Consider the following 22,224-nt stretch of genomic DNA (forward strand, 5'->3'; position numbering starts at 1 on the left):
TGGGGGTTTTCCATTGCACGACCTCCCGCTTGCGGGCATCCGGGAAGGGGTATTTTCGCTTTGGTGAGGTTGTTGGTTGGGGAATTGGGCGCGGATTATTGGCCTGTTCGCCCCCGGATGGGCATATTGCGCTAAGGTTGGCCGCGGATGGGGGGCATAGGGGAGGTGGTGGAGTATTTGCCCGTGAGGAGGGGTGGTGCGTGGAAGAGGTGGAGGGTGCATCATGCTGGGGGCGGTGGCGAGGGCGAAAAGGGCGGTGGTGAGGGTGGGTTGGTTTGGGACGGTGCTGGTGTGGTATGTGCCGAGGTTCTTGGTGTGGGATGCGCCGAAGCATGTCGTGGTTAAGCCGCTGGGGAAGGGGTGCAAGTATTGTTGGGAGAATAAGCACAAGTTTGGCGGGTGGTGTAAGAGGCAGGCGGTGGAATTCCCGGGTAGGGCGAAGAAGGCGGGCAAGGCGGCCTGGGAGAGCGCGAAGAAGGCGCCGAAGGATGTGTGGCGGGCTGTCAAGGCGACTCCCGGGGTGGTCAAGAAGTTGTTGAAGCGGCTGTGGGAGATCATGACCAAGATCCCGGCGGCCATGAAGAAGCTTTGTGTGTGGCTGTGGGAGAGCCTGAAGCGGGTTGGGAAGGCGGTTGGAGACGTCTTCTTGCGTGTCGTGGCGGTACTGCACACGGCCGTCGCCGCCGTGCTCGACTTCTTCAAGAACATCAAGCTCAAGGATGTGTGGAACGGGGTCTGCGATATTGCCCAGGCCATCTTCCGCGGTCTGCCACGCGCGATGTGGAAGGTCGTTTCGTCACTTGGGATTGTCGTGGCCGGCATCATCATCGGCATCTTTGGGTTGACGGGGAAGCTCATCGTGTTCCTTTTTGAGGCGTTGTGGTATGTTGCCAAGTACGTACCGCGGCAGCTCGGGGTTATCATTTCGGGGATATGGGCGTCCATCGCGAAGGGGTATCATGAGATTATGGTTTGGATTAACCCCAAGCATTAGTCTAGTGTGTTCTGTTGCTTTGGGATTTAGTGGGCTGTTAGTGAATACCCATAGACCAGTTGGATCTTGTCGAGCCTATAGTTAGTCGTATTTTACCGTTATAATCATTCCGTTTAAACAAGAAAAACCCCTAAGTGGGTTACTGATATCCTCATATGATGGCTCATGCCCCAAGGTACCAGTAGATTTACCGGAGAGAAAGTATGGTATGTATAGCACCTCCATATGCACAGAGACTCTAACAAACAGTTCCAAACGAACTTGAAGTTCCACAAACTTGAACCTGAGCATGAAGCTGTCCTTTGCCGGAAGTGTTAAGGAAGCGCCGTCCACGACGATCAAGCAAGTGGAAGGAAGCTAGTGAGAGAACGGTATGCGATGAGTATGAGCCGGAGTACCCAGAGCGCTGGTCTGTAGGAGACGATGCAATGAGAACTAGGTATGACATGGGGAATGGCCGATGAGGAGTATGCATGATTCTGATCATGTCGTCAACTGACGCAAGGTTTACAGGTTTCGCCATCTCTAGCCGCAGTGAACATTACCGACGAAATTCTTTCTGCATCGAGCCTAAACCGATGCCCTGCATGGGGGGTTCCATAGGAATTACAGCTTGTCCGCTTCCTCACACCCTCACATTTCAGAACGTGGCGAAGCGAGACAAGGTGTGTAGGGTATTATGCTATATCTCTACAAACCCGTTCGAGGTCAGGCCCACCTAACCACCACACGGCAGTCCAGGCCGTGAATATCTCCACCCAGGTTCCTTCCTTGAAGCCCATCCCGATCCCATTCCTCCCAACGGCTCCAAAGCCACGCTCTCCCCATCTAGAATGTAGACAAAGGGTTCCCAAGAACCGACACGAAAAGGGATATAAAAGGCTACCGCAGAAAAATAAAATAAAATGAGAATGAGCCAGATGGCGGTGAAGGAAGGTGTAAGTAAAAGATATCCAATCATCCAGACAGATAGAAAGGGTAAGAATAATAGACGAAAATGGTATCTCCACCCCACCACAAGGCTATATTCCCCGCCCCGTTCCATTTCCATTCCTTTTTTCCCATCACTCAACTCCCGATGTGTGTTCGTGCCCAATGTCCGTTGTGTCCCAGAGGCGGCCGGCCGAAAACCGCCGACCAAGTGTGACCGGCTGACCACGTCCAAAACAAAAGAACCTCCCTTGCATCTGGATATCCCCATCCTTCTCCACGCACATGAAAGAGAAAAAGAAAAAAGGAAAAAGCAAAACTGCACCCTTCCCAAGAGGAAAGGGGCGTCCGAAGCAAACTCGGAGGTAAACACGCTCCAGCCCTAGACGAACAAGTGGAAGAAGAGAAACAAGAGTAAGTCGCTTTTAGGGGCTCTCTGGTATTAATCGAGACGCGCACACAGACCAGACAAAACTGGATAAAAAAAGAGTCAGGTAGACCAGGACAGGATGCCACTGCCAGTGATTCGGCGGTGATGAAACAAATGAGATCGTAGTTGTAGGAGACGTGGGCGACAACGCCGTGTCAAGAGCCCTTTGTATTTTAAACCTGGGTTGAGTAAAGTTCGAGAAGCCCGTGTGTGTATGGGCAGATAACAGTGTTGAAGTCGGTATCGAGCTGTGGCCAATCTTTTCGGCCAAGATATGTGTTGCGAGGTTATAGCCCTCGTTTGGGCCCTCGAGAAGGTGATATGGGCGAGTTGCCAATTCTAGGAGTTGGTTTCCGGGGGGTTAAACACCGGGTGGAGGGTTGCGGGGTATATACCATCGAATTCGAAGCCAGAGCAACGCTTGTATCCTCTGCCATCCTGAGGCAAGGCTATTGCGCCTGTCATATGTTGGACACTTTAAGAGCCCGGATCTCGGTGCGGCGACGATTGCGACATTACATGCCTCGTGTTCTCCAGAGATGGCCACCTAAAACCTGGTGGGCTCGGCGGGCCGGTAGCCGTTGACCCTCGGCGGCTCATACTGTACCCCCGTCATCGATTCGGGTCCTTGGGGTGGCCCCGTGGGTGACTGCAGTGACCGGAGCGGCGGGAGCTCTGGGCGGGCGTGGCCGACCGTACTGGTCTTGGGCGTATGGATCTGCCACCGGGCCGCGACTGCGGCGCCCCGTGCATCCGTTCTAGATCCCGCCGCAGCAGGTCGATCTCGTTCTGCTGCGTCGCGTTGATGCTTTGGAGTGCGATCAGTCGCTTTGGCGTGATGCTCGCGATAGCTTGCGTATTGTCAGTCTCGGTGAAACACCATGGTGGAATGTCTTAGGGGATTAACTGACCTTTGGTCAGAATTTCCCATTTGGAAGCCTTCGAGCCCCTCTCCTGGGGCATCAGGTCTCTCAATTGGTCAAAGAGCTCCTTCATCTCTGTTCTCCGCTTCCTTTCGGCTAGCTTATGGCTCACACGGAGTTCCGGCGTTCGGCTGTAAGGCTGAGCCCCAGCATGGGCGGCCGCCTCCTCGTTTCGCAGATCATCCAGCTGCTTGTGCTGGAGGCTGTGATGGTGCACCGTCGAGTATTCGCCCGATGCGTTGGACAATCTTTGGTAAGGGTTGACGGTCTCTTCTAGCCGTCTTTGGCCGGGCGGAAGCCTAGACTCGGTTGTATATTGGCTGCTGGCAAATGACTCGGCGAGGCTGCTTCTCCTCGAGCCGGCCAGCGACCCATTGGCACCATTGGTAGCCGGCGGCACCCTCTGGCTATCTTCTTCCGGGAACGCCCAGGCTTGACCTTTGGTTGGCTCGGCGGCGCGGGCGATGTGGCCTGTGGCGGGCCCTGTAATGGCCGGGGCGATTCTCATGGTCTTCGGGATGACCTTCCGGGGTACGCTGGTTGTTCGGCTGGTACCCGTTCGAGATACGGTGGACGGGCAGGGTGTCGAGACCGGCCCGCAGGTTTCTTTGCTGCTGCAAGGGTTGTGTGGATAGAAGTTGTGGACGGATTGTGGCTAGCGTAGGGCGAATTACCCAGCCTCATGTCGTTGAAGCCCTGGTTGATCCTGCTGTCTACGCTCTCCCTCCTCGACAAAGCCTCCGGAACATCCCCAGTCGCGAAGCCGGCACTGTTTGGCGCCGAGTCGAGCGACTGCGTCCGGTCGAAGGCGACGAGGGTCCGCGCTCCCTTGGTGACGTCGGCGAAACCATTGGACGCCCACCGCTCATGTTGCCATTGCTAGCTGTCGGCGATATAAGCGATTGTGACAGGTGATGCGACGTCGTGGTCGGAGACGGTGTTTTATCGACGGGGGACGGCTGGAAGCCTGAATGTGGGGGGCTCAGCACGCCCATACCTGACGCAGCTGAGGTGTCTGCAACACGTTTTTGAGTAAGCCAATTGGTTCACGAGACGCCATCAAGAGATTCCGGGAGATCGCACGTTTACTCGATGCGTCAGTACTGGAGAAATACGCCGAGTCGCGGTGCTCCTCGGGCGAGTTCAGGACGCCAGCCAGCCCAGCTGGGAATTTCTGGGAAAGGGGCCGTTGCTGGTCCATGGTTGCATCTAAGAGGCAATATTAGGGTGGAAACTGCCCAACGAACCCGTCGTGGATGCCGGGTCACGGGAGGCGGTTTCTGAAAGCCCCAACAAGTTTCGATAACGCGGTCGTTCGCGATTCGAGACCGAAGAAGAAAAAAAGGACGGAAGCGAAAGAAGACGTAGGTATGCAGGGCGTTTGTTTCGAGTCGGTGGTAGAGTTGACTTTTGAACGGCAAGCCCCGCGAAAGACCAATGGGCTGTCGGGGCCGCAGTCCCGTCGGGAATGAAGCTGGATGAAATGCCGGCGCTAGATGGGCACCTAAGAACTTAAAAAGAGAGAGTTGATGGAAGGGGGGGTTCGAACGGATGTCGGGTGACTTGCGGAGTCGGGGATGAGCTCAAGTTCGCATCACCATGTCTGGAGGTAAGGTAGGTAGGGTGGAGGGTGTGGGTTGGTTGGGGGGCAGATGCGATCTCGAAAAGCGTGGTCGGGACTGGGGCGGATGGCGACAAGCGGCAATGCCTCGAAGCGTGGACGGGCCAGCACGTTTTTCAAAGCAGCCAGCATCTGGTGCAGAGTGGAAAGCTGGGGCGGGTGCGCGCGTGGGTGGAGCGCGAGGGCCCAAAGGGGTGTGCGGCATTGGCTGGCATGGGGTGGAATTGATGGGCCCACCGAGCCTACCTCAAAAGATGGGTCCTCTTCAGCCACATGGTGTCTTCCGTGCGCTGGGTTCCCGGTACGTCGCACAGCACAGATGCTGCGTTCCAGCGTGCGGTCCCCATTGGATCGAGTGTGCCATGGAACCCACACGGTCTGAAGAGGTACCTCTTGTCCACGACTGCATTAGGCCCTAACCGCCCAGCCGAAAACGGCAGGAGCTCAAGTCACAGAGCCAAGGCGGCCACCAAGGCGTGCAGGGACCTGGGATGACCTTACACGAGCAGGAGGAGGTTGCGACCCGTCGTGGGCTCGCGTTCCACCTCCCGGCGGGTTTGCAGCTCCGGACGACAACTCCATCAGATACTCCATCAGATACTCCAAGTTCCGTCGAGCCGGCGCGCTCAACCTCTCCGAGAGCCCCGAGCCCGACGGGTTCCCGCCGGTATACACTCGATACTTAACATACATGCACATAGTGGTTGCACTTTTTCGGCCTGTTGCAGGAATGCTGCTGTTGTCGTGCAGTGTGTGGGGGTTGCAGCGACATGATGGTGGCCTCGGTGGGTGCCCTGGGCTGCCCGGGCTTAGGTCCATACCTAGGGCTCAACCATCCCTTTTTGAGTTCGGCTGTTTTCCGTCCAGTGCTGGTCAGTTATCGCCTGTCGCGAGTTGACCCGTGCGCCTTACATAGTACTAGGTAGTTCCTGGTATACTGTGTACCGAGTTATGCGAAGAGATTGCCACGATTGCCTCGTGCAAGGAGATGACTGGAGGTCAGCGATCCCGACTTTTAGGTGACACGGCTCACCCGGCTTCCCTCACTCCCTAACCTGACAGGCGTCAAGTGTTGCGGGATAAGACCCGAGGTAGGAAGGCAAAGCAGACGACGACAGGATGGCCGAGCACCCATGAGCTAAGAAAGCTGAACTCCAAACTGAGGTACTGAATATCGATCAACCCTTCGACAAAACGAAAGTCTTTTGGGAGCCCAAGAACCTGTAGTCACTCCACCAATTTTTCATCTCTTTCCTTCCATTTCTTCATTCGTTTTCTTCTTTTTTGCTTGGTATCCGTTACCCTTTTCTCTTTTCCTCTTGCCTTCTTTGCTTTCGAGCTCGGCGTGTTTAGTCAGAGGATGCGGAGCGAGCTCAAGCTTTTCGAAGGTGGAAGTGACTGCGGGATACAGTGCGTATATTCAAAGCTTGAGACTGTGCTGATCCGAGGCGATGGCATCAACGCAACACCGATCCTGTGATACAAAAGAATATGGATTCCGGCATGTGCCCTGCTACACGTGTAATAAAAGGACGGAATGCGACGTCGACCGACAAGCTGCGAAAAATGTTGACCGCAGTTCGCAGGGGCAGTCTTCCTTTTTCCTTTCGCGATCTTGCGAAACCGAGAGCAAAATATGGATGGTCTGCGGAGCATGGCGGTAGAAGAACAACCTAGAATTGTGATCATGATGCGGGGTAGTACATGGCCGACAGCGGGTACACCTCCTGCAGTAATTTTTGTGTAATCGTTTAAAGGACGTCAAAATCGAATTCTTGCAGACCCATACTGAATTACAGGCGTCAGTCAGTTTCTAGATCGTTGGCTGTTGTTATCTGCGAAACGGGCTGAATGGCGGCTCAGATTTGCGCCGCTTTCCCCCTTCGTGGACCATGAGATGACTTCCGGCTCAAAATTTAACGTGTCCGCGACGCCGAAAAGCCAATGGGATAAACTAGGCATCTCTCCGCGTTAGCATTTTCGATGAGTCTTTGGCCCTTGCAGGGTCGCTTTTTTGGTTCGGGGTCGGGCCGGCATTCAGATCGGCTGACGCGGACACTGGCTGGCAGCAAGAGGACCGTCTTTATTTAGGGATGACATCGTCCGCAGGTTGTGGCTTTCTCAATGTCAGACGGAACCGATATTTCCCATTGTCGTCAAATCTCGCGACTACCTGCGACCCATCCGTTGAGGCCCGGCCAGTTGGGAGGCCAGGATAGGTCGGAGAGACGAGGCTGTTGCCCACCTGTCATCATGGCATTCATTAACTACCTTACTGTGTATGGGCCGCTCGGCAAATGCCGTACGAGACGGGTTCGCAGCAGGTCGTTGTTATCTCCTGGAGCGGCACAGGACGCACGTAACGTTAACGTTGTCGAAGTGAATTTGACAGGCGGCGGTCTTTCCTCAGATATTCCCCGAAAGTCGGTGGTGGTTTTCGTGACCGAGAAGGGATCGGGAAGGACCGAGGTCCCGCCTTAGAGCGAAATCCTTCGCCCGTCGATTCCGGGCGCTCTTGAAGCGACGCAAGGTACCCGGTACATTTTGCCGATGTTCCCTCGCCGCATGGGAAGGGTTGCTGGCGATCCGGGGATGCAAAATTCGCACTAGCGCCGAGTGACAACAGATCTCGACCCCACATATGCCCACAGAACACGCTCACATTCCACATTTTTCCTGCCGAGAGACGATTGGCGCGGCACGTGTCGTCGATGTGCCATGCCAATGCCCAAATTTCGGCCAAATCTCGACAACCCTGGCCGGGCCAAGTTCCAGGGGAGCATGGCAGATCGCCCCACCCCCCTGTCTCGCACGTTTCTTGTGTTGATTGTGGATTTCTCGGATTTGAGTGGATGCTGAGAGCTGAGAACAGAAGGCGCGGGGATGGATGGAGTGGAGCGAGTTGGGAAAGTTAAACGCTACCTACGGTACCTGCTGTGTAAGTTAACAAGCTCGGCAAGGAAACAATCTGAATAATCCAGACTAACATCATACTTGTGTCTACCCTACAGATCCGGCACATTTCACGATCCCGAAACGAACCCCGAGTCGGTTAATTATAGCGGCTCGTCACAGCACGCGCATGGCGACCTCGCCCCTCCCTGGCAGGTTTGGTTCAGCCGCTGCTGAAGCCTGTAACCAACAACCGCCAACGAGTGGAAGCTGGGGGCCGCCACCGAGCTAACATTGAAAACTTACCTAATCGGAAGTACCACACGAGCACGAGCACGGGCATTCTGAACTCGCCTCTTTTAACCCGACAAGATAAATAAAGATGTAGTAAGAAACCGGTGCGGCCGTTGCGCGCCCAAGCGCCGCAGAGAGGCTCGAGTTCGCACACGGTCGTTGTCTCAGCGCTCTGTCCGTCGACTCGGTCGGCTTCGGGATGGCGTGCTGCTGATTGTCTCTGCAAGGCAGGTAGGCAGGTTTTGTGGCGCAGGTGTGCTCGGGTCTGGCGACTCTCCACCTCAACCCAGTTCAGCTTGTTAGAGAGCCATAAAAAGCAGCTTCATGACAACCTCAGGGCCTCCTGGATTGGTAACGCTAATAATAACTACGTAGGGAGTTACAAAGTAAGAGCTGTCTGTTCACAACGGCAATACCCTACCAACAACACCTACAGCACGACTCCCGCTTGTCACAAAAAGCCCCTTTGTGGTTGCGGGAAACGCCGCTGCAAGATCTGGCCTGGGGTTAGGCTCTGGTTCAACCTCCAGAGAAGCAAGCAGGCCATCGAGACTAGCCCATAGCAGTCATCGCCGCTGTCCTCCCTTAACTCTTCGCCCCCGCCGGCCGAGACGCAAAGGGAGGCAACCACGCTTCGGGCCCCCTTGTTCCTGCACGAGTTAACGTTGAACAGCACATCCGTGCGATTCTACCACAGAGTCCCCGGCGGAGATCGTGGCCGCAACCAATCGCTAACTCAGCCGGCTGTCTGCGTCTCCGGAGACCCCTTCTCGTGGGGGCTTCTCGTGCTCAAGGCACTATTGTATGTATTCCGCCTTGCCTGCATCGGCTGCACCGCGGATCTTCCCCGGAGTCTCACCGGGAGCCGGGGCCGACTGGTGGGCCTAAGGCCCATGCTCTCCGCCGCTATGAGGCTGAGCAAGATCGATGCTGCACGGGGAGCATAACGTGCATGTTCAACCCGTCTCCCCGGCGCTTTCGACAGACTTTATCCACTAGTTCGTCGCCGGCTCCGACGTGACCTTTCTCGTCTCACCAGAGCCCTCTCCGGGCGGGAGGTCAAGGCGTTTCGGCCGAACAGCGTCGGTCATTGCGCCGGTGCTCCGGGAAAGGTTGCCCGCGCCGGACGACCAGCCACCCACCGCTAGCGTTAGTGGCGAGTTACCCCATTCACCCCCCGGGGTCTTGACCGTGCGAAAGTCTCACTAGTAATCTCTTTTGCGTCTTGTCCACAGAAGCCGGTTCCGCCGGCTGTGGTCTGGTGCACAGCAGGTGATCGGTCGCAACCTTCGTCTGATATTCTTTCCGCCGTAGTAGGACGAGATGCAGTATCACATTACTTGCATCTGGGAACACCGATTCGGGACGAGCCATGCGCACGCTGCATGCGCTAGTGATAGGGGACACCGTGCGCTTATACGCAGGGCCCTCCCCGATTCTCGTCGGGCGTCAGGGGTCGCAGCAGCAGTTGCTTTTGTCCGGCGTATTGGTGAAGTTGTTTTACTGTATTCGTTTTGAAGACGCCGGCAAGGTCTCCAATAACTCACACAGCAACTTAAGAAGCATTCTCCACACCCCTCGCTTCTTAGTGAGTCAGCCTCAGTGTATATATCACTTCTCCTGACCGGCCTGGGCGCCGAGCTGAGACTGCGCTGTCCCTCTTTCCCATTTTTTTTTTTTTCTTTTTCCTCTAACTAGCACTCTTCTCTAAGTTCGTTAGTTGGTGGCTGATCGATCGATACTTTTGCTTCCCACTGGTGGGCCGAGCCACCTGACCCTTTGCCGAGGACAATGACGGGAAAAAACCCACCCACACTCACCCACCACACTCACCCACCCACCAGAACACACAATGGCACACTGGCCCAACCCGCCGGGACAAGGTGGCGTCGATCTCGATTGCCCACTCCACGAACGCACATGACATCTCCCGTCCCACTCACCCACCCAAGACACGCAGAAACACACGAAGCACAACCACTAGAGCACAGCACCCAGGGACTGTACATCGGGGGTTGCTCCAAGCCGTGTGACGTTGCCATCATGTCTTGAATTGTTTGCCGCCACGGAAACCAGACCCCGCTGTCGGTGACACGGGCCCGTTGTCGAGGAGCGCCGTCCGTCCATCTAGGATCTTTGTCCTCGAGGGGTGAGGAGTGGTGTTCGTCCGTTTCCCGCCACCCGTGCGATCCAAGGTAACAGTAGCACCGCCTAATCTTGTCACAACCCAACCCACCCTTTTCCCTCCTCCCCCACTCTCTTTTTTTTTTTTTTTTTTGCTCTCCCTCCCTCCTACTCCGCCCACACCCACACAAACACGCATCTTGAGCCCAAAGTGGGGGTTTCGCGTTTGACTCTGTCTGTTTACCCCAGGAACACGGGGGCACGAGTACGGGACACGGGGCACGGGGGTAGGAACTTTTGGCTGGGTTCTCGGGCGTAAGACGGGAGGAAAGGCCCACGGTGCACGGGGGGTTCGGGAAGGTTGTTAAGCCGGCCGGCCGGCCGGACGGACGGACCCAGGGGACGGGGATTCTTGCCTCGTCGGACGGGGTGCCGAGCCAGTACGGCGGGACCGGGTCCGTTGCTTGGGATGGGTGGGGGTGTTTTGGCTGCGGATTCGATGGCGGGTGGTGGCGGGTGGTGGGATGTTGCCCCTGTGGGTAGGCGGTTACACGGCTGCTTAGTTGTCTGGTCTTGCGGGTTGAGGAGTGATCGGGGGTGATAGAACAACGCCCCTGTGGTGTTTGTGGTGGTGCTGTGTAGCAGCTCGGCGTAGGGTAGGTGGGTACGGCCGCGTGCGCGCGAGACAGCATGGGACCGTCACGGGTTGAGCGTCTCGGCTTTGGTCATGTCTCGGGAGCAAAGCAAACATGATCAGTGTGTGCTCTGCCGAGATATGTATGCCGGATCGAGTTAAAATCGAGGGACTTTCGCTCTTCGAAATTTGGTATCCGATTACAACCCTATAAAGTGGACAACCCGATTAGAGTGGCCAGCCCCTTGCCGAACGAGGAATAATACAGACAGAAAGGGGAGAGCACGTAGAAAAGCGAGGTGTCGGGGTGACTTTGCGGGCCCAGCAGTGAAAGGGATCATTGACTTTGCCCTGGTTATGAGGAGACTACTCAGTAGGACAGCATGAGATGCCGAGGAATGGAACACCCGAGATGTTGTTTCCAGGATCCAGGTGTAGAAAACAACTGAATAGGTAGCTCACCGTGCTTCGGTTACCTGTTATCGTCGACATCCCGACTACGGTGACTTGGTTGAAACCCTAGCGAATGTACTCTGCTCGACAGGTAACTTCCAGCTCAAGATAGATGTGTCGAGTCTTCCCTTTCTAGCCAAGGTAATGAGTCTCAATGGGGTCCTATAAAGAACTAGGTGCCTAAGTTCCAGCTAGCAATGTCAAAAAGCTAAAGAACAATAAAAATAACGAAGAGAAGGAGAAAAAGAACCTCTCAATTTCTGAGAGCCAACTCTGCGCCAAGAGGGAATCGAACCCCCCCCTCAACCTTGGAAGGGTTGAATCCTAACCACTAGACCATTGGCGCTAAGAGAATTGGACGAGCTGGGAATCGAACCCAGGACCTTTCGCATACTTGAAAGGCATGCTAAGCGAACGCTCTACCAACTGAGCCACACGCCCTTCAGGATTTGTTGAGTTTTTTTTCGGAGGAGGTGGGACATGTGAGCTGGCTCCGTTTGGGTTCCTCCGGCCTGGAAGCCTTGGTGGGGGCGGGGGCGGGCTTAAAACTGGGGCGGGCTTAAAAGTATTCTCAGGGCAGGGTCCGCTGTAAAGGGTGGAGTAAACCGGGCAGATAAGATAACACAGCGCGCCAGTGAGAGATCTTGGCAGGAAATTTCTCGCAAACCGCGAACACACGACCGACAAAAACCCATCCTGCAGCAGCCTCTTCTTCCAACGTTGTAATTCTTCAACTTGGATTTGTTCCGGCAAGTCCATTCCCGCCGTTCTAATCATAAATTTATCAAGATGTACGTGCAGAATACTCCCTTTATTGTATCATGCGGACACGAATTGATCTAGGATTAGGTATTCTCTCCGCCGCGCTGCTCTGAGGTCTGCCGTTTCGGCTTCGAGGTCCGTCTCGGCCACGACACGTTTCACTCCCATTGCTGCTCTGGCCAGCTCAGAATGCAATTCCTCGAAACTTGCCGCGCCCCAGGCGCTCCGGTTCTTTTCGCAGACCATCCGCAAGGCCTCTGAAGACAAGGATCTGGAGGACGCACAGCGCCGGTCCGAGCAGGAGGCTGCCGCTGAGGGTCAACAGGACCCTGAGGTAAGATTGTCAACCCAGACATATCATATCAAGACCGCTCAGACTGCTAACTATGCGCTTAGGAGTTTGTCAGACAGTCCGAGGTCGATGTCCAAGAGGCGAGCCAGGAGCCTACTCCCGAGCCGTTTACCCCCCCGCGCACTGGACGGATTCCTGGGACCCAGGATCGTAAGTCGCGAAGCAGCGCCATTTCCTGTATGAAACGATCGCTAACAATGATTCGGGACAGAGCAACATTCTGCCTTCATCCGCAACCTTGTGTTTGAGTTGACCGAGGAACACCTCGTCAAGGCCTTCGAGAAGTATGGTAAGGTCTCGGGCGCCTTCGTCGCGCGTGACCCTCGCGGTATGAGCAAAGGGTAAGTTTCAATCACTCAAACGCCGCCCGCGGCACCGCTCCCAAACAGCTGGCGGCTAACCTCGAGGTGTTTCATCCAGGTTCGGGTTCGTGTCCTTCGAGACGGCCGAGGAACTCCAGTTGGCTTGTGAGGCCGTCAACGGTTCATTCTGGCACGGCCGCCGCATCACTTGCATCCCCCGTACCGAGCAACGGGAGGGCCGGAGCAGGCACCGGAACTCGCCCTCCGAGCCAACTGCCCAACTCTTCATCGGCAACATCCCCTACGAGACTACCGACGCCGAGCTGAACCGGATCTTCCAGGGCATGGGCAACGTCAAGGATGTGCGGGTTGCCGTTGATCGTACCACGGGCTGGCCGCGCGGTTTCGCGCACGCCGATTTCCCCTCAGTCGAGGCGGCTATCGATGCGAAGCAGAGACTGGAGGGTGCTAAGCTGAATGACAGGCTTCTGCGGATTGACTTTGCCCAAGGGTACAGGAGAGGCCAGGACGGCGCTGAGGGCCGGGGCCCTCGCCGCGATGGGGGCGACTGGAACGGCAGGAGCGACAGGGGCGACAGGGGCGACAGGTACAACAGGAGCGGGAGGAACGACCAGGGCGACAGGGACTCCGACGGGTTTGACAGGTACTAAAGCACGATTCTGTGATACGATGCTGGCCACGTGGACCCGGTTGTCGGGGATTTGGGAGAAGCCACATTACTCGGGCGTTGGTCGACGGCAACTGTAATCTATAAACTCATGATGTTTGGGAATGTGTCTGCTTATTTTGGCAGTATGGCTGTGTACAACAAGAACTGAAAATCTCCTTTACATACCGCTTGCTCACCGGGTTGTGGACATGAGAATTAAAATGGCCGGCCTCCACAAAGGGATCCCCCATGGGCAAAAAATGCCGAACCCCAAGTGTAGGTGCCGCCGAAGTCTTCGACTGGAGGGACGAAAAAGAAAGCTATTCGGAATCCAAAGCCGACTTTTTACTCGGGTTCTTTGATTTCTCTCATTTCTTTGCTCTATTTCTTTCTTTTTTTTTTATTTCTTTTATTAAAAAATACTTTTTCTTTTCTTCTCCTTTCTCTTTTCTTGATTTCTTGTCCATTTTTGAAGAGCACATGTTCGGAGTGGGGCGGCATTGGCGGCTCATGGCTCCCGGCCCCAGACCCGGGAATTGGGGGAGGGGCTGCCTCGGCATAACGACCCCAGCAGGGCTTTGTTAACGATTGGCGCCCCAGTGACGACGGGCCCTGGACCTGGAACAGACGCGGCCCAAAACTTCCATCGGCGGCCCGACCTCGACCCCATTCATCCAACTCACCGCACCGGACTGGAGTAACCAACCCCATCCGCCCCCTACAAAAACAATAAAGCAATGGACCGGTGCCTTATTTCTGCCTGACATTGTGTTTATCGCCTGTATTTTGGGCGTTCTATATCCTGCGAAGATCTCTTTCTCTTTGCTACAAGTTTTAACCCTCCTGCATTTGTCAGCCCCTCTTCTCCGTCATTGAGTGACCCCTCCATCGCCGAGGTTGTTGTGTTTTGTTTCTATTTTCGACCTTCCATCTTCCATCTTCCATCTCCGTGACTTCCTGGCTTGCGTCCTCGCATTATCGTATTCTCGCATTACACAGCAACCATGTCTTTTCTTGGGGGCGCCGAGTGCTCAACAGCGGGAAACCCCCTCAGCCAGTTCACGAAGCACGTTCAAGACGACAAGAGTTTGCAGCATGACCGGCTCGTCGGCCGAGGACCCAATGCTGCTGCCAGTGGCTTCAGGAGCGCGGCTCATAATGCTCCTCAGGATGAGGTGCGTCGGAAACAGAATAAGCGGGAAACAAAGTGGCCAACCCGTGCTGACTTCTGCCTTTGTACAGATGATGAACGGCTTCCTTCACCAGTCAGCGGGCCTCCCCGAGATGCCCCTCGAACAGCATGGCCCCATGGGCCAGGTGCATATCGACCAGGGACGTGGCGTCCACCTCCGGGCCCAATCCGGCTCGCCCATGTCCGCGGGCTGGGCTCCTCCCGACACCCAAGCCGCCATGGAAGCCGCTTTCAATGTGCCGCCGGGAACACATTTCAGCCCGGATGAGTTTGCCAAGTTCCAACAAATGAGCGCCTCATCGACCGCCGCCCATGCCAGCCCAATGGCCGGAGCCAGCAGCGGCATGATGGCGCAGCCGCAGCGGCCGATGATGATGGGTGGCATGAGCTACAACAACATGATGTCTCGTCCCATGTTCCAGCCCATGTACGGCCCGCAAATGCAGATGGCGCACCAGCAACCACAACAACAAGAGGCCGAAGGCAAGGGCAAGGGCAAGGTGGTAGAGCTGGATGAGACTAAATGGGAGGAACAATTTCAGCGGATGGAGCTGCATGACCAGCAGCTGCGTGAGGAGAAGGACGAAGCTCTGGCCATGGAGCCTGAGCTGGACAAGATGGACGAGAGGCTGTTGCACTCCGAGACAGGCTACGGCGACCTCGAGTCGATATGGCGTGGCATCCAGGCCGAGCAGGAAGCAATGAAGGATCTCGACGACGTTGAGGAAGACTTCGCCAAATTCGATAGCTCCTATTTTGGCAACGATAACCTCAACGACTGGGGGCTCAGCAACCGCATGGGCGCCGACCCCATCATCCAAGACTATCTCTTCGAGGAGGAGAACCTCTTCCAAGGGCAACCCAGCCCCTTTGACCAGGGTGTGCGCATCATGAACGAAGGCGGCAACCTCTCCCTCGCCGCGCTCGCCTTCGAGGCAGCAGTGCAAAAGGACCCGAACCACGTCGAAGCCTGGGTTTACCTCGGCAGCGCGCAGGCCCAAAATGAGAAGGAAGAGGCCGCCATCCGCGCGCTCGAGCAGGCTCTCAAGCTCGACCCCAACAACCTCCCCGCCCTCATGGCGCTCGCCGTGTCGTATACCAACGAAGGCTACGACAGCACCGCCTACCGCACGCTCGAGCGTTGGCTCTCGGTCAAATACCCCGCCATCATCGCCCCTACCGAGCTTTCCTCCGCCGCAGAAATGGGTTTCACCGACCGCGCCCAGCTCCAACAGCGCATCACCCAGCTCTTCCTAGCAGCGGCGCGCCTGGCACCGGACGGCGACCACATGGACCCGGACGTACAGGTCGGGTTGGGCGTGCTATTCTACGGCGCCGAGCAATACGACAAGGCGGTTGACTGCTTCCAGGCGGCGCTGCACAGCTCCGAGCTCGGCACCTCCAACCAGCAGGAGCAGGTGCACCTACTGTGGAACCGCCTCGGCGCCACGCTCGCTAACTCGGGCCGCTCCGAGGAGGCCATCGCCGCCTATGAGAAGGCGCTCGCCATTCACCCCAACTTTGTGCGCGCACGCTACAACCTCGGCGTGTCATGCATTAACATAGGCTGTCACGCCGAGGCCGCCGGCCACCTGCTCGCGTCGCTGGATATGCACAAATCGGTTGAGACCAGCGGCCGCGAGACGGTCCGCGAGTTGCTCGGCGGGGACGGCCCCGGCGCCGACGCCCGCATCGAGGCCATGACCACCCAGAACCGCAGCACCACCCTCTACGACACCCTACGCAGGGTTTTCACGCAGATGGGGCGGCGGGACCTGGCGGAGAAGGTCGTGGTGGGCGTCGACCCGACCGTGTTCAGGGGGGAGTTTGATTTTTGACGGGGCCGCTGACCCTGGCCTGGCCACTAAACCCTGCGCGGATCCCGCAAACGGCCGCGCCATGAGGAAGGGTTGGTATTTGAATGGGGATGGGAGGGTGTGGGAACGGAGGGTGGTCTTCTGATTGCCTGCTGAGGTTCGCTCACCTTCGTTTCCACTGCTCAGGCTGATGGGCCGAAGGGTTCGGTTATACCGGGCGCCTATATACAGAGCGCGGGAGATAGTTAAATGCTCAATAATATCTGGGGTCAAGAATACAATTGAATCAGGTGGGATGAATGGATATCAACGTGGGAAGATTACTCGCTGTCGGCGGTGAGGCGGGTAACGGGTCTGTACAATACGTTTGGGACCAAATAAGGGCGAATAGAACGTAGCAATCAGCGGTACCAGCGATACAACAAAGCGTTGGGTTGACGACGTGGACATGGTGATATTACACAGCGGAACGAGTCGCTTACTCTTTTCGTGGTGTATATTGTCTCTGAAAACCACAGCAGGGCATCAGCCATGCTAAGTACCTCGGTAGGCCTCAGACCGAGATGTGTATCCTCCCTCCCTGCCAAAAATGCTACGATATCATCTCGAAGCGCTGCCGCCTCTAACTAGCTGAAATAAACCAGGGTTCGAATAGGTAGTTAGGCTAGCATCCTCATGAACGCAGGCTACCCACCAACCCTGGTAACTCAACGCAGTATCCCCCCAACAGCAGCACAGCAGTAGACACCTCCTCCACACTAACCCACATCGTTAACTGATCCTACGCACACCGCACCCTCCTAAACCCCAACCACACCACACCTTCGGGCGCAAGTTATTTATTTCACCCCAATAAACCCGATCCCCGCCCTCGCCGCCCTCACCGCCCGCCGCAGCGCCTGGTCCTCCTTATCCGTCCACTGCACGCTGAGCCGGTCCCAGTTGGAGTCGGGCGCGTTGTACTCGCGCCGGAACTGCGCCTGCACCGCCTGCAGCCGGCCCACCTCGCGCGGGTCGCCCGTGCCGCTGAAGACGATTAGTGCGGTGCAGGGGGGCAGGGCCGAGTGGATGCGCTTGAGGCGCTGGCTAAGCGCGGCGAGGTGCGTTTCGAGGGGGGATGCGGACGCCGTGGTGTCGGTACTTGTGGTCGTGTTGGTTGTGGGCATGTCCGCGGTGGCGGTTTCGGGTTCGGTTTCCTCGGCGCCTGAGTCGGTGGTGTTGGGCTTGTTGCGATTCCACCACCCCTGTAGGGCCTCCAGCTCGCGCATGCGCGCCCATACGAAGTCGACGCCGCCGCCGGGGACTTCGAGGCCGTCGGGATCGCCCTGGACCGCGCGGATGATGCCCGCTTCGACTTCGGCGTCGGACTTGCACGAGATGGTCACCGTGGCGGCGCTGCAGGCGCTCCTAGTGACATCGCCCCAGTCCACGGCAGCGCTGCTCTTGCCCACTGGGAGACCACCCGTGGCTCCGGGCCCGCCGGTGGCGCGGTAGGAGGTGCCAGCGCGGGCGAGCCGCTTGAAGATGTTCTCGCCTTGGACTTCGCCCGCCGCCCAGGCCTTGCCCTTTTCGCACTTCTTCTTGACTAAGTCGAGGCAGGTTTTAGCGTCCTCAATGCTGTCATGCCCATGGATGGTCCCGTCCCCTTTTTGGACCTCGCGGTTGAGGTACTTGAGAGCTAGGAATTTGAGAGAAGACTTGAGCGGCGGGCCGCGGGGATGGGGGAATAGAATGGAGGTGTCGACAATGAAAGGATGGGCGAGTTGCATCGCTTTCAAATCCGAGTCGAGGGAGTGGCCTACGAGGATCGTGCGCGGATGCAAGATATCAAGCAGCCGGGTCTGTATGTCTTTCAGGGTAGTTGTTACGGGGTCGATCATCTCTTTTGTGATGCCCGAGAACTGAGTCACGTAGTTAGTGATGGGCTTGTCGGGCTTGACAAGCTCGTCAAGGACCACCTCGCCATCCCAGGATACCAAGCTTATCCTCGTGAGGGAGTACTCGGCCTCGCCTGTCATGCACATCTCGCAGTCAAGAGCCAAGACCTGGCGGCCCGCGGTGATGCTGCCTTGCTCGACTTCAGCTTCAGGAACATCACCGTCGGAGAGCTCGTTGACTCTGGTATGGACCCAGCCTTCAGGGTCCTTAAAAGATTCCCTTTGCGGCCCCCGGAGCATAGCCGGATGTTTTGGAAAGCCATGTTCCATCAAGTCTTCGGGCGCCGCCAGAAACTCAGTGATCCTCGTCCTCACGTCTTTCCATCCGTGGGGGTCGGAGACGGGCTTCAGACCGCCCTTCTTCTCCTTCAATGGTACTGACAGCATCGACTGTATTGGGGAGTGTAGCTTGGCGTACTTATCATCACCCGGTGCTCTCACTGGCCAAACATGCGGGAACATATCAGCGAACGGCTGCAGTGGTTCGGGCAGGGCATCCTTCTTGAGTGCACGGGGGTAATAATCATCTGGAGATGTAGAAACCCTATCGATCGCTTGATCTGGAGAAAGATCACTGTATGTGTTGAAGTCAACGTTCTCCTTGAACATGGCCTCCTCTAGGCCAGGGACCATGATGGTGACAATCTTTCTAAACTCTGGCCGGTGCTTGACCGAGACCCACTGGGGGGCCGGTCCGTCGGCGAAGATGTACATCACAAGGTCGCGGAGAGATGAGACATTGATTTTGGACTGTAGCCTTGCTTGCTGCGAAAAGTCGATACCGGGGTACCGTTTCGAATCGACGCCGGGGATTTTCTTGTTCTTCTTCACAGGCCGGCCGCGCTCAATGGTCTGCCATCCGTCGTCGTCGTCGGCATCGTGAGGGCTGCGTCTTTTGAGGGTACCCGAAGACTCGGTAGAGGTGCTCGATCGAGGAGGGGCAGTCGGATCAGCTGTGGTATCCCCAGGGGCAACCTGGGGCGGAATTGACAACATCGACGACAGCCTTGTCAGCGCTGCTGGTCGTCGCCGGCGTGGCCATGGCTGCAGCAATGCCGCGACTCGACTTGTTTTTTTTGTTCTTCCCCATGTTGAGAACACAGTAAATATAGCACCCGTGTGCACATCCGCCGTGTGTTGAAAGACTCGATGGATGCACCGCAAAGCTGATTGCGGGTGGTGGATGGAAAAGAAGTTTTGTAGCTTGCTAACTCTGGGATTGGACCAATGTCGAAACTGCAGCCCGCCAAGTCGAGTTCCCGATGCCCCCGCACTAAACCACTTTGGGACAAGAACCTTGATGGCACAACCAGAGCTCCTTCCTGGACATACCAGTCAACATTTAAATCAGATAAACCAAGTCACGGTCAAGTAGGTGCCTCAGGTAATCTGCCTTATTTGGGTACAGGCGAAGGCAAATTATGTGCTGGCAATCGCGAAGAATTGAAGCGTCTTCGCCACCAAATATATCAGACACAAGGTTCCCCAGGCTACACCCCAACATTCAACACGAAACCTACACAGCTTCCAACCATCGTCCACCGCATCATTCAGGTAGTTTAACACTTACACGCCACCTCTTCACAGCCCCACCATGGAAACTATCTTTTGCGAGTGTAAAAAATGTGATGCCGCAATCGGTCGATTCGCCAACCTCTGGACGCAGATTGGTAAAAGCTATTTCAGCCCTGTGATAGAGCCGGAAGACGACCTTGCCGTGCAGTATCTGGACACCGTCCGGATTGGAGAGCAGGACACATTGGTAGCCGAATGGTCAGCCCTCTTGTTCGTCGTATTGATCGTGTTTGGTTCTGTCTGACCCTCTGGTTCAGCCATTTGCAAGATATGCTCTGCAGCGGCTGCGCCGCCCTTCTCGGCCTCAGATGCGTTCAAACACCCGTCAATCATGTGTTGGATCGGTACGCTATACAAGGTGATCCGTCGGATTGGTATTAACTCGGATATACTAGAAACCAGATCCTACTCCGACTAGCCTCTGTAGAGCTGCTCAATGGCGACGGCCAAGAGATCGAGTTTGCTATCAAGCGGGTTTTGGCCGTCAATGAGCCTGCAAAAGAGAACAAGTCAAAAGCCCCAGAGTCACCCCGAGGAGGCTTTACTTCCGCTTTTTCCGGTATCGCTGAGTTACAGCAACTGCAGCTTGATCTCCATAACCAAAGAGAAGACATCAAGAGAATCGACACCAATGGCTTCAGGATAGTCACGGCCCTGGACAAGCGGGCAAACCGCATGCAAGGCGAGGTCGCGAAATTGAGAGGCACTGTACCCAACCTTCAGCGTGCTATTGAGTCGATCCGGCAAGAGTTGGGGACTGTTCTGGTCGATATCAGCAAGGCACAGGCAACAGACCAAAATCCTACAGCTCTTCTTGCCTTCGAAGATCGGCTTGTTCGAGTGACTACTTCTGTCGGTGAAGTCGGGGAACAGGTTGCCACATCCAATGCTCGGTTCGATAAAGAAATCGGCGAACTGAAGTGGAACCTCGGTCAACAAGAACAAGAGTTGGAAAATTTGAGGGGTACAATCAGGGGCTACGCCGAAGACATGGCAAGCCTTCGTGCGGAGGTGGCACATATGGGGCGGCAAGTTGACGAGACCCGCGCACGGGAGACCGAACGATCAGAAACAGCATTTCCGTCCCGTGAGCTTGAAGCCCTTACGGGCACCATTGCCAAAATCAGCAGCCGAGCCAACCAGATCGAGACGTTGCAGATGGAAGTCGAAATACTGAAGGGCAGGGTCGAACGGTCAGAGACGGGCAAACGGGTGTCCGAAGACAGCCGATCCACTCGTATTATTGATTCAAGTATTTCGAAATACTCCGGTGTCTATTCCGCCACGCGGAAACGTGGTATATCCCCGAGTCTCGGACCTGCTCCCAAAAGACCAGCATCCTCACTCGGTTACTCACATGCTCCAAGCCGTCGGCATGCCACGCCCAGTTGGCCGACTATTTCGCCGAGTACCAACGATCAAGGGGTTTTGCCGGAGACCGATGGCACTGGCCGCATACCGGACGCGGCGAAGCGAGGGACGCAGTTGTCACACAGCCGAGTAACAAGCGCGACAAACGGTGTCTCAACTCGTCTCAAAAGTCTCAAAAAGCGGTAGCACATGCAACCGATCTCGCCCCTACCTCTTGACCAGACTCTTCCCACCCAACATTGCTTCCAGCCCCTCGACGGCAAAAGACGAGAGCGTTTTAATGGGCCCAAGCACCTGGCTCTCGAAAAATGCAGCCCCTTCTGGGTCCTCAGGGTCTCTTGCCCATGCTTGAAGAAGTCTCGACTCCTGCTCACGTCCTTGTAGGCTCTCGAGATCCGCCAACATGGCCTTTGCTTCTTTAAGCACCCCCCAGTCCTCCGACGCGCCGATGGACCCGTGGTGAACGACCAAGCGCAACAACGCTTCGCACATGCTGACCTGATCCGCCATGGCCAGGGTGCCCACGAGGCCCTCATGCGTGCACCTGGTCGCAAGTCCCCCGCTTGCGGTGAACTCGCCCGTCACAGCTAGCAGCATCGCGATGGCCATGACGCCCTTGATCCGCCACGGCATAAAGGGCGCCACCAGTTTGATGGGGTCGCATTCAGTACTGGCGAAACAGAGCAACGGCAGCGCATAGACGACCATCTTATGACTGGTTTGCCAGCGCGCCGCCAACTGCGAGATCGTCGTCGGCAACGGCTCCACGGCCCACATTTTAGCCTCGACCAGCGGCCGGCACACCTCCCACCGAGCCTGGGCCAGCCTCAAGTGGTCTTCCTCATTTTTCCCTTCGGGCTCACCCAAAGCCTTCCACTTTTTATAGATGGCCTCAATCTCCTCCTTCGACACCTTCGTCCTGTCGATGGATGGGCTCCGCAGTTGGCCGAA

The 22,224-nt window shown here is 56.3% G+C and overlaps 8 protein-coding genes and 2 non-coding genes across 10 annotated transcripts; 5 read left to right on the plus strand and 5 right to left on the minus strand.

Moving 5' to 3' along the window:
• Nucleotides 1-223: 223 nt before the first annotated feature.
• Nucleotides 224-1,833, plus strand: CHGG_05890 (uncharacterized protein; the record flags this gene model as incomplete). Its single annotated transcript, XM_001221984.1, has 4 exons — nucleotides 224-894; nucleotides 1,290-1,433; nucleotides 1,639-1,659; nucleotides 1,731-1,833. 4 exons carry the CDS (start codon nucleotides 224-226, stop codon nucleotides 1,831-1,833), a joined length of 939 nt encoding a protein of 312 aa, XP_001221985.1.
• Nucleotides 1,834-2,901: 1,068 nt separating this feature from the next.
• CHGG_05891 (uncharacterized protein) lies at nucleotides 2,902-4,478 on the minus strand (the record flags this gene model as incomplete). The annotated part of the gene is made up of 4 exons (XM_001221985.1): nucleotides 2,902-3,146; nucleotides 3,266-3,825; nucleotides 3,924-4,156; nucleotides 4,275-4,478. 4 exons carry the CDS (start codon nucleotides 4,476-4,478, stop codon nucleotides 2,902-2,904), a joined length of 1,242 nt encoding a protein of 413 aa, XP_001221986.1.
• A 398-nt stretch (nucleotides 4,479-4,876) lies between these two features.
• Nucleotides 4,877-5,824, plus strand: CHGG_05892 (uncharacterized protein; the record flags this gene model as incomplete). Its single annotated transcript, XM_001221986.1, has 3 exons — nucleotides 4,877-5,199; nucleotides 5,326-5,453; nucleotides 5,649-5,824. The coding sequence occupies 3 exons, from the start codon at nucleotides 4,877-4,879 to the stop codon at nucleotides 5,822-5,824; spliced, it is 627 nt and encodes a 208-aa protein (XP_001221987.1).
• A 5,406-nt stretch (nucleotides 5,825-11,230) lies between these two features.
• Nucleotides 11,231-13,382, plus strand: CHGG_05893 (uncharacterized protein; the record flags this gene model as incomplete). The annotated part of the gene is made up of 5 exons (XM_001221987.1): nucleotides 11,231-11,274; nucleotides 12,139-12,391; nucleotides 12,454-12,559; nucleotides 12,621-12,750; nucleotides 12,830-13,382. The coding sequence occupies 5 exons, from the start codon at nucleotides 11,231-11,233 to the stop codon at nucleotides 13,380-13,382; spliced, it is 1,086 nt and encodes a 361-aa protein (XP_001221988.1).
• Nucleotides 11,570-11,641, minus strand: CHGG_11374. The gene has a single exon. It is a non-coding gene; the product is annotated as a tRNA-Gly (tRNA).
• CHGG_11373 lies at nucleotides 11,651-11,736 on the minus strand. The gene has a single exon. It is a non-coding gene; the product is annotated as a tRNA-Ala (tRNA).
• A 1,003-nt stretch (nucleotides 13,383-14,385) lies between the features above and the next one.
• Nucleotides 14,386-16,411, plus strand: CHGG_05894 (uncharacterized protein; the record flags this gene model as incomplete). Its single annotated transcript, XM_001221988.1, has 2 exons — nucleotides 14,386-14,556; nucleotides 14,624-16,411. The coding sequence occupies 2 exons, from the start codon at nucleotides 14,386-14,388 to the stop codon at nucleotides 16,409-16,411; spliced, it is 1,959 nt and encodes a 652-aa protein (XP_001221989.1).
• Nucleotides 16,412-17,229: 818 nt separating this feature from the next.
• Nucleotides 17,230-19,323, minus strand: CHGG_05895 (uncharacterized protein; the record flags this gene model as incomplete). The annotated part of the gene is made up of 1 exon (XM_001221989.1): nucleotides 17,230-19,323. The coding sequence occupies one exon, from the start codon at nucleotides 19,321-19,323 to the stop codon at nucleotides 17,230-17,232; it is 2,094 nt and encodes a 697-aa protein (XP_001221990.1).
• Nucleotides 19,324-19,921: 598 nt separating this feature from the next.
• CHGG_05896 (uncharacterized protein) lies at nucleotides 19,922-21,149 on the plus strand (the record flags this gene model as incomplete). Its single annotated transcript, XM_001221990.1, has 4 exons — nucleotides 19,922-20,100; nucleotides 20,160-20,246; nucleotides 20,298-20,934; nucleotides 21,087-21,149. 4 exons carry the CDS (start codon nucleotides 19,922-19,924, stop codon nucleotides 21,147-21,149), a joined length of 966 nt encoding a protein of 321 aa, XP_001221991.1.
• A 331-nt stretch (nucleotides 21,150-21,480) lies between these two features.
• Nucleotides 21,481-22,050, minus strand: CHGG_05897 (uncharacterized protein; the record flags this gene model as incomplete). Its single annotated transcript, XM_001221991.1, has 2 exons — nucleotides 21,481-21,593; nucleotides 21,648-22,050. The coding sequence occupies 2 exons, from the start codon at nucleotides 22,048-22,050 to the stop codon at nucleotides 21,481-21,483; spliced, it is 516 nt and encodes a 171-aa protein (XP_001221992.1).
• Nucleotides 22,051-22,224: the final 174 nt, after the last annotated feature.

The sequence above is a fragment of the Chaetomium globosum genome, genomic scaffold, assembly GCF_000143365.1.
Source record: "Chaetomium globosum CBS 148.51 scaffold_3 genomic scaffold, whole genome shotgun sequence".
Classification (NCBI taxonomy): domain Eukaryota; kingdom Fungi; phylum Ascomycota; class Sordariomycetes; order Sordariales; family Chaetomiaceae; genus Chaetomium; species Chaetomium globosum.